Genomic DNA, 11,192 nt, shown 5'->3' on the forward strand with positions numbered 1-11,192 from the left:
CATTCTCCTACGTATTTAACAACGTCGGCTTTCATACCTGGCCACCAAAAATGTTTCTTGAGATCCTTGTACATCTTCCCCGTTCCAGGATGTATTGAGTATCTGGTTTTATGAGCTTCTCTAAGTACCATTTCTCTCATATCTCCAAATTTTGGTACCCAAATTCTTTCAGCCCTATACCGGGTTCCGTCTTCCCGAATATTAAGATGTTTCTCCGATCCTTTGGGTATTTCATCCTTTAAGTTTCCCTCTTTTAAAACTCCTTGTTGCGCCTCCTTTATTTGAGTAGTAAGGTTAGTGTGAATCATTATATTCATAGATTTTACACAAATGGGTTCTCTGTCCTTTCTGCTCAAGGCGTCGGCTACCACATTTGCCTTCCCTGGGTGGTAACGAATCTCAAAGTCGTAATCATTCAACAATTCAATCCACCTGCGCTGCCTCATGTTAAGTTGTTTCTGATTAAATATGTGTTGAAGACTTTTGTGGTCGGTATATATAATACTTTTGACCCCATATAAGTAGTGCCTCCAAGTCTTTAATACAAAAACAACCGCGCCTAATTCCAAATCATGCGTCATATAATTCTATTCGTGAATCTTCAATTGTCTAGACGCATAAGCAATTACTTTTGTTCGTTGCATTAATACAGAACCGAGACCTTGCTTTGAGGCGTCACAATATATCACAAAATCATCATTCCCTTTAGGTAATGATAATATAGGTGCCGTAGTTAACTTTTTCTTCAACAATTGAAACGCTTTTTCTTGTTCATCCTTCCATTCAAATTTCCTCCCTTTATGCGTTAATGCAGTTAAGGGTTTTGCTATTCTGGAAAAGTCTTGGATGAACCTTCTGTAGTAACCAGGTAGTCCTAAAAACTGGCGTATGTGTTTTGGAGTTTTCGGGGTTTCCCACTTTTCAACGGTTACAATCTTTGCTGGATCCACCTGAATACCTTCTTTGTTCACTATGTGACCGAGGAATTGAACTTCTTCCAACCAAAATGCACACTTTGAAAACTTAGCGTACAGTTTTTCCTTTCTTAACAACTCTAGCACTTTTCTCAAATGTTCTTCATGCTCTTGGTCATTCTTTGAGTAAATAAGTATGTCATCGATGAAAACAATGACAAACTTGTCAAGGTATGGCCCACACACTCGGTTTATGAGGTCCATGAACATAGCTGGTGTGTTAGTTAAACCAAACGGCATAACCATAAACTCATAATGATCGTAACGCGTCCTAAAAGCAGTCTTCGGAATATCATCCTCCTTCACCCGCATTTGATGATACCCGGAACGTAAATCGATCTTCGAATAAACCGACGAGCCTTGTAGTTGATCAAATAAGTCGTCGATTCTCGGTAGTGGGTAGCGGTTCTTAATGGTAAGTTTGTTCAACTCTCGGTAATCGATACACAACCTAAATGTACCATCCTTCTTCTTGACAAACAAAACAGGAGCTCCCCACGGTGATGTGCTTGGTCGAATGAAACCACGCTCTAAAAGTTCTTGTAATTGGCTTTGGATTTCCTTCATCTCACTGGGTGCAAGTCTGTATTGAGCACGAGCTATTGGTGCAGCTCCTGGCACAAGATCTATCTGAAATTCAACAGATCGGTGCGGAGGTAGTCCCGGTAATTCTTTCGGAAATACATCGGGAAATTCTTTTGCGACGGGAACATCATTGATGTTCTTTTCTTTAGGTTTAACTTCCACGATGTGTGCCAGAATGACGTAACAACATTTTCTTATTAGTTTTTGTGCCTTCAAACTACTAATAAGATTTAACTTCGCGTTGCTCTTTTCTCCGTACACCATTAAAGGTTTTCCTTTTTCACGCATAATGCGAATCGCATTTTTGTAACAAACGATCTCTGCTCTCACCTTTTTCAACCAGTCCATGCCAATTATTACATCAAAACTCCCTAACTCGACTGGTATTAAATCAATTTTAAACGTTTCATCCCCCAGTTTAATTTCTCTCTCTCGACATATATTATCTGCTAAAATTAATTTACCGTTTGCTAATTCGAGTAAAAATTTACTATCCAAAGGCATCAATGGGCAACTTAATTTAGCACAAAATTCTCTACTCATATAGCTTTTATCCGCACCCGAATCAAATAAAACATAAGCAGATTTATCATCAATAAGAAACGTACCCGTAACAAGCTCCGAGTCTTCCTGTGCTTCTGCCGCATTAATATTGAAAACTCTTCCACGGCCCTGCCCATTAGTATTCCCCTGATTCGGGCAATTTCTAATAATGTGGCCCGGTTTTCTACATTTATAACAAACAGCGTTGGTATTACTTGCTCCAACACTATTCGTTTCGGCATTACTTGTTCCGACATTATTTGTTCCTTTAGTTCTGTTAAACTTTGGTCCGTAGACCTCACACTTTGTCGCGCTATGAACATTTCTTTTACACCTATTGCAAAATGTCGTGCAAAATCCCTGATGATTTTCTTCACACCTATGACATGGCTGTTTTTGGTTTTTGTTGCCGTTGTTGTTATTGAGGTTGTTGTTGGGATTGTTATTGTTATTGAAACGGTTGTTGTAGTTGTTGTTGTTGTTGTTGGATATTTGTTGTAGTTATTGTTAGGATTGCGGTTATTGTTGCGGTTGTTGGGATAGTTGTTACGATTGTTGTTGTAATTGTTGTTGTTGTTGTACTGGTGACTCTTGTCACCGTTTTCCTCCCACTTCCTCTTGAGTTGTTTTGTGTTGGCTTCTTTAGCCGCCTGCTCTTTAATTCTTCCCTCAATCTGATTTATGAGTTTATGAGCAATTCGACTTGCCTTCTGTGTAGAAGCGGGCTCGTGTGAACTCACATCTTCTTGAATCCTTACTGGTAACCCTTTTACAAACGCGTCGATCTTCTCTTCTTCATCTTCGAATGCTCCCGGACACAATAGGCACAACTCTGTGAATCATCGTTCATATGTGGTAACGTCGAACCCTTGTGTTCGTAACTCTCTAAGTTCTGCCTTGAGTTTATTGACTTCGTTTCTAGGACGGTACTGCTCATTCATCAATTGCTTGAATGCCGACCACGGTAGTGCGTAAGCAGCATTTTGTCCTACCTGTTCAAGATAGGTGTTCCACCATGTTAACGCATTACCTGTGAAGGTATGCGTAGCGTACTTAACTTTGTCCTCCTCAGTACACTTACTTATGGCAAACATCGATTCGACTTTCTCGGTCCACTGTTTCAATCCAATTGGTCCTTCAGTTCCATCAAATTCTAAAGGTTTGCAGGTAGTGAATTCTTTGTAGGTGCATCCTACACAATTTCTTACGCCGTTAGCTGCATTGCCAGATTCAGAGTTATTGTTGGTATGTAGCGCTGCTTGTACGGCAGCTATGTTTGTAGCAAGAAAAGTACGAAATTCCTCTTCGCTCATATTCATAGTTTGTCGAGTAGTCGGTGCCATTTCCTTCAAAATAGCCAACTGAATCGAGTTAATCATACAGAATATTAAGAGTAGTCAATAGTATTTCGTAGCATAATATGAACTTATTTATAAAAGCTTTTTCTTCATATTAGCGTTTTATAAGTTTAAATTCGGGTACTACCTACCCGTTAAGTTCATACTTAGTAGCTAATATACAATTCAACTACTACAATTCCATATGAAAAACTGATTATAATAATATATCACATACAAATATTCTTCAAACTTACAACTTCACTATATTACATATAACATGAAATATATTACACTTTGATACATGACAATTTTGAAGGTAAATCTAGTTAATACGCAAGTTGTTCAGCAAAGGAAATAAAGACACGTAATTCATAAGTCCAGAAACAAGTCATGCATTCTGGTTTTACTAAGACGACTTCCCATCCTTGATCTTGTGGAAAATAACCGTTATGACCATTGGCTAGGCAGCATGTTGTAATGTCGTCAAAAGGACAAGGGTTTCGTAATGTCCAACAGCCCCGTAATAATCTAAAAACCTTGTTTCTCACCCCAACTACTGAATCCGTCACTTGTGGAAAGGTTTTATTTAAAAGTTGTAACCCGATATTCTTTTTCTCACTTTGGTAAGAAGCGAACATCACTAACCTGTAAGTATAACATGCTTCTTTATGTTGCATGTTAGAAGCTCTTTCTAACTCGCGAAATCCTATGTTGGGATATGTTGAGTCAAAATAGGTTCTTAACCCGTAGCGTAAAATTGCATTTGGGTTCCCCGCATTTAATGCTTTAAAGAAAACACAGCGTAACTTACGGTCTCCCCAATGTGATATACCCCACCTATCAAAGGAAAGCCTTTTATAAACTAAGGCATTTCTGGAAAGTCTTTCAAATGTTTGACAAGTTAATTTCGCCATAACTAAATGTGCTGATGAACTCTGACCGACTCTAGACAAGATTTCCTCAATCATATCCTCTGGTAGGTCTTCTAAAATATTCGGTTGTCTACCCTTAACGTCCATTTTGTTTTTATACTGTAAAATAGACAAGGATTAGATTCATAAAAGATAGTTAACAAACAATACAAGCAATTTTTACATAGAACATAAAAGTACAAGCACACTATAATACATATAATACACAACATGATTACAACTCCCTAATATGAATCACTGGTTTCTACTTCTTCGGACTTGATTCACTTTCCTAATTTTCCAGGGATATATGGTGTTCCTCTAATACGAGGTGTCGTTTTCCACAATGGTTTAGAAAAATTTGGTGGTTTAGAGGTTCCCGGGTTATTGTTACACTTTAGGAAATACGGATGTTGTCGATACATATAAAGCTCATCGGGGTTGGAATCGGGTTTCTCTATTTTTATACCTTTTCCCTTATTATTTTCTTTTGCTATATTAAATTGGGTCGAGGTGATTTCTATAACATCATCAGAATCCTCATCGGGATCCGATTCATCAGAAAATTGGTAATCTTCCCAATATTTTGCTTCCTCGGCAGAAACACCATTGACCATTTTTAACTTTGGTCCGTTGGTTGGGGATTTTCTTTTATTTAAACGATTTACTGTAGGTATCACTATTTCTTCCTCCGGAACCTCTTCTTCTTCTGGTTCCTCCTCTTCCGATTCATCCTCTTCTGGTTCCTCTTCTTCCGGTTCCTCCTCTTCCGGTTCCTCTTCGGGAATTTGTGAATCTTCCCAAAATATATTCGACCCTTCATTATTATTAGGTGAATCAATGAGATTTGTATTAGAGGTAGACATATATCACACAATATCAAACACATTAAGAGGTTAATATATCACATAATATTTACATGTTAATAATATATAGTTTCCAACAAAAGTGTTAAGCAATCGTTTTTTTAAAGAAAACACGGTCGAAGTCCAGACTCACTAATGTATCCTAACAAACTCGATAAGACACACTAATGCAAATTTCTGGTTCTCTAAGACCAACGCTCGGATACCAACTGAAATGTTCCGTTCACATTGATTATAAACGTTCCATATTAATTGATTTCGTCGCGAGGTTTTGACCTCTATATGAGACGTTTTTCAAAGACTGCATTCATTTTTTAAAACAAGCATAACCTTTATTTTATCGATAAAGGTTTAAAAAGCATTACGTAGATTATCAAATAATGATAATCTAAAATATACTGTTTACACACGACCATTACATATTGGTTTACAATAAGAATATATTACATCAAAAATAAGTTTCTTGAATGCAGTTTTTACACAATATCATACAAGCATGGACTCCAAATCTTGTCCTTATTTTAATATGCAACAGCGGAAGCTCTTAATAATCACCTGAGGATAAACATGCTTAAAACGTCAATAAAAATGTTGGTGAGTTATAGGTTTAACCTATATATTTATCAAATCGCAATAATAGACCACAAGATTTCATATTTCAATATACATCTCATACATAGAGATAAAAATCATTCATATGGTGAACACCTGGTAACCGATATTAACAAGATGCATATAAGAATATCCCCTATCATTCCGTAAAATCCTTCGGACATGATATAAACGAATTCGAAGTACTAAAGCATCCGGTACTTTGGATGGGGTTCGTTAGGCCCAATAGATATATCTTTAGGATTCGCGTCAATTAATAGATCGGTTTACTAATTCTTAGGTTACCAAGTAAAAGGGTCATATTCGGCTTCGATCATTCAACCATATAATGTAGTTTCATTTACTTGTGTCTATTTCGTAAAACATTTATAAAACTGCATGTATTCTCATCCCAAAATATTAGATTTTAAAAGTGGGACTATAACTCACTTTCACAGATTTTTACTTCGTCGGGAAGTAAGACTTGGCCATGGTCGATTCAAGAACCTATACAAATATGTACATATATATCAAAGTATGCTCAAAATATATTTACAACATTTTTTAATACGTTATAATGTTTTAAGCTTATTAAGTCAGCTGTCCTCGTTAATAACCTACAACTAGTTGTCCATAGTTAGATGTACAGAAATAAATATAAATTATCTTGGATCAATCCACGACCCAGTGTATACAAGCCTCAGGCTAGATCACAACTCAAACTATATATATTATTTTGGAATCAACCTCAACCCTGTATAGCTAACTCCAACATTACTGCATATAGAGTGTCTATGGTTGTTCCAAAATATATTATATATATGGGTCGATATGATATGTCAAAACATTGTATACGTGTCTATGGTATCCCAAGATTACATAATATATATTAGAATACATGAATAATACAATATAAGTTTGTTAAGTTATGATTTGTATAGAATTGTTACAATATTTCCCGTAGCTACAACAATCAAAAAATATCCAATCTTGTTTTAACCTTAACTTCTTCGTTTTAAATCCGTTTTCAATGAATCAAATTGCTATGGTTTCATATTGAACTCTATTTTATGAATCTATACAGAAAAAGTATAGGTTTATAGTCAGAAATATAAGTTACAAGTTGTTTTTGTAAGAGGTAGTCATTTCAGTCGAAAGAACGACGTCTTGATGACCATTTTGAAAAACATACTTCCACTTTGAGTTTAACCATGATTTTTGGATATAGTTTCATGTTCATAAGAAAAATCATTTTCCCAGAAGAACAACTTTTAAATCAAAGTTTATCATAGTTTTTAATTATCAAACCCAAAACAGCCCGCGGTGTTACTACGACGGCGTATGTCCGGTTTTACGGTGTTTTCCGTGTTTCCAGGTTTTAAATCATTAAGTTAGCATATCATATAGATATAGAACATGTGTTTAGTTGATTTTAAAGGTCAAGTTAGTAGGATTAACTTTATTTGCGAACAAGTTTAGAATTAACTAAACTATGTTCTAGTGATTACAAGTTTAAACTTCGAATAAGATTGTTTTATATGTATGAATCGAATGATGTTATGAACATCATTACTACCTTAAGTTTAGTAGGTAAACCTACTGAAAGTGACAAGAAATGATCTAGCTTCAAAGAATCTTGGATGGCTTGAATGTTCTTGAAGTAGGATCATGACACAAAAACAAGTTCGAGTAAGATTTTTACTCGAATTAAGATAGTTTATAGTTATAGAAATTGAACCAAAGTTTGAATATAATTATTACCTTGAATAAGAAAGATAACCTACTGTAAATAACAAACGTTTCTTGATCTTAGATGATTACTTGGAATGGATTAGAAAGCTTGGATGTAAACTAGTAAACTTGAAAGGATTTTCGAAGTGTTCTTGAAGTGTTCTTCCTAAGATGATTATAGCTTGATTCTTGAAGTAATTTTGATGAAGATGATGATTAGCTACTGGAAAAATTCGTTCATAAGTGTGTGTGTGTGTGTTGAGAGAGAATTAGAAAGAGAATTGGAAGTGAAATGGAGTGAATGATGAGTGGTAAGTGGTGAGTGGTGAGTGGGGTTAAAAGGAGTTCTAGTTAGTTGACTAGTTCATGGTAGAAGTTAAAATTGATTAGTCATACATGACATAATCAAGAGTGGAATCCCATGCTAGTTCCTATTGGTATATACCCACAGTAAGTACGTCTAGAAGCTGTGTATAATACGGGTATGAATACGACTAGAATTCTTGATGAAAAAAGAATGAGAATGTAACTGTACCCATTTTCGTTAAGTATTAGTGTTTTGATATATGTCTTGAAGTCTTCCAAAAGTATATTAATACATCTAAATACACTACATGTATATACATTTTAACTGAGTCGTTAAGTCATCGTTAGTCGTTACATGTAAGTGTTGTTTTGAAACCTTTAAGTTAACAATCTCATTTAATGTTGTTAACCCATTGTTTATTATATCTAATGAGATGTTAAATTATTATCTTATCATGATATTATGATATATTAATATATCTTAATATGATATATATACATTTAAATGTCGTTACAACGATAATCGTTACATATATGTCTCGTTTCGAAATTCTTAAGTTAGTAGTCTTGTTTTTATGTATATAACTCATTGTTAATATACTTATGGAGATACTCACTTATCATAATCTCATGTTAACTATATGTATATCCATATATATATATCGTCATGTCGTTTTTACAAGTTTTAACGTTCGTGAATCGCCGGTCAACTTGGGTGGTCAATTGTCTACATGAAACTCATTTCAAATAATCAAGTCTTAACAAGTTTGATTGTTTAACATGTTGGAAACATTTAATCATGTAAAAATCAATTTCATTTAATATATATAAACATGGAAAAGTTCGGGTCACTACAGATTTGACCCATAATCCATTAGTAAATGGGTTTGGTTGACTCTTCAAGTCTGATTTTGATCCAGATTTCCTCACAATTGTTTCCTATTTTGTGGGTCTTAACAAATGGTAACTGAATCATGGTAATTGATTTACCATTAAATGTTGGTGTATAAATGGAACACCTTCATAGCCGTTTGAGATGACATAAAAATTAGGACAGAAAAATACAGCAAAAAGGCACCATTTACCTCGGCATTTTCAGGCAAACTTCATCTCCAGCAGTACTACTGCTTCGGCCGTTGTACCCTGAGAAACAGACGACGTGTAGACGGCGAATCTGTTTTAAGGGAACCGTGTTGAACACGGGCCTCGGCTCAACCTTTTGTTGTTCATGGTAATATCCTTTTGATTCTGATCAGGTATGAACATGTTATTTCATATTTATTTGTATGATGATTCATTTAGTTGTTAATTTAAATTTGTTTCGGGTACTATATGTATAACACTTTTGACACATTTGACCCAACTAGTTTGACTCCTCAAAGTTAAGTTTTAACCCTAATTAAGCCATTCAAAACTAATTAGCACCATTAGCTATTGTGGAAAACTAACTTGTTGTTCACTTTTTACTAGCTTTCGAGCTTTTCAAGTGGGGAAGCAAGGCGGATAGTTACGATGGGTCTTCCATATACGGGTCACCATGGTGGACATCTACTTTTCGGACAGAATGACTGGTATTTATATTTTATGATGGGTGATGGAGGTGGAGCGGGAGATCCTCAGAATTTTGTGCAAAACAAGAAGTCATTGTTGGGAAAAGTTATGAGGTTCAACATCGATAACATACCAAGTTAGTGTTTCTAATATCAATATATCACTATCGCAAAACTTATTCTTATTTTACTACTCTCTTCTTCCCAAAATGAATGTCCACGTCTTCCTTTTTAGTAAGTCCCAAAAGGAATGTCTACTTTTAAAAATAGACTAACTTGTTTACCATTTTAACATTACCTACGAAAGGTACACTCTAAAAATAAGGGCAAAATGGACAATTGACTATCAAAAAGTGAATTAATTGTAGTTCTCCTAAACTATGTGCCCCTTCCCTATTTAATTGGGACATATTGAGTAATATATATACGTATGGCGACCAAGTGCCCAATATAGACAGAACTTATTGTTTTGACTCAATACCATTTTGATCTATGACCCTGCATTTACCTGTTTTTCCATCTCTAACATACTTAAAATCTGTATGGTGAATCTGTATAGGCCAAGAAGAAATCACACGACTTTCGCTATGGGGAAACTATTCTATCCCAAAAGACAACCCTTATACCGAAGATGATGGCTTGCTCCCAGAAACTTGGGCGCTAGGATTACGCAATCCTTGTCGATGTAGTTTCGATTCAGAAAGGTCATTGTACTTCATTTGTGGTGACATTGGCCAGGTATTAGTTTGTTTGATAAATGATTCATACACTATAATAATTGAATTTCAAACCACAAAAACATATTATAAACAATATACGTATTAATTATTACCCACGCACCATAAACATGCTTTCACTTTTTTGTCGTTTCTAATTAGTTATTGTTATTGATGTCATAAGAATGAATACGAAGAGGTGAATCTGATCACGAAAGATAGGAATTATGGCTGGCGAATTTACGAGGGAAATAGCATTTTCACTCCTCAAGAAACACTTGGAGGAAATACGTCTTCAGATTCTATAAATGCGATATTTCCGGTGATGGGTTACAATCATTCTGAGGTAAATGCGAACCAAGGCTCAGCTTCGATTACAGGAGGGTATTTCTATAGATCAAAAACTGATCCATGTATGTATGGAAGATTGGAAGGTAAAGAAAAAATCTTCTAATTAAATTATTGATTATCTAATGCTAAGAAACATCTCTAATTTATCCATCTTCCTCCAATAGAAAAATCATCTAATCATTTGATTTTGTTAAAATGTAGGAGTAACGTAGTTTTAATTGAAACATATGGCTCCTCAAGCCATATGTAATTGCTCTTCCAGCTTCTTGCTACAGGGCTTCGTTTTTTAATAAAGATTTAGCCGTTCAAAAAACGTATGATTAAACAAATCTAATATAGTATAGCTCATGTAAATTATAAATTTCTCTTGATAATATTATGCTTCTTGTTTTGCAGTTATGTATACGGAGATCTATTCGGGACTGCAATGTGAGTGGGCATTGAAACCCCTACTGATAGTGGAAGTTTCTCATCCAACAACACCCCATATACGTGTGCCCCAGATTCTCCTATACAATGCAAGTTTGTTCCTGGCAATTCAATTCCAGCATTGGGTTATATATTCGCGTTTGGACAAGATAACAACAAAGACATAAATCTTTTAACTAGTAGTGGGGTGTACATGATCGTTGAACCAAGTCGTTGTAACCAGTGGTGGATCCAGAAAATTTACTCACCGGGGGGAAATTTTTTTAACGTAAACATGAAATTATAGTGTCTTAAAAGAA

General features: G+C 35.2%; 1 protein-coding gene across 1 annotated transcript; it reads left to right on the forward strand.

Moving 5' to 3' along the window:
- Positions 1 to 9,359: 9,359 nt before the first annotated feature.
- On the forward strand, positions 9,360 to 10,676 carry LOC139870566 (HIPL1 protein-like). The gene is made up of 4 exons (XM_071858348.1): positions 9,360 to 9,534; positions 9,957 to 10,135; positions 10,298 to 10,547; positions 10,666 to 10,676. The coding sequence occupies exons 1-4, from the start codon at positions 9,360 to 9,362 to the stop codon at positions 10,674 to 10,676; spliced, it is 615 nt and encodes a 204-aa protein (XP_071714449.1).
- The last annotated feature ends 516 nt before the right edge of the window (positions 10,677 to 11,192 follow it).

This window comes from Rutidosis leptorrhynchoides, chromosome 10 (assembly GCF_046630445.1).
Source record: "Rutidosis leptorrhynchoides isolate AG116_Rl617_1_P2 chromosome 10, CSIRO_AGI_Rlap_v1, whole genome shotgun sequence".
Classification (NCBI taxonomy): Eukaryota; Viridiplantae; Streptophyta; class Magnoliopsida; order Asterales; family Asteraceae; genus Rutidosis; species Rutidosis leptorrhynchoides.

Bases quoted from the DNA above. Each gene is read 5' to 3' on its own strand.
- LOC139870566 (XM_071858348.1), top strand. From the start codon at position 9,360: ATGGGTCTTCCATATACGGGTCACCATGGTGGACATCTACTTTTCGGA. The intron at 9,535-9,956 runs GTTAGTGTTTCT...GAATCTGTATAG, and splicing joins CAACATCGATAACATACCAA to GCCAAGAAGAAATCACACGA. The intron at 10,136-10,297 runs GTATTAGTTTGT...TGATGTCATAAG, and splicing joins TTTGTGGTGACATTGGCCAG to AATGAATACGAAGAGGTGAA.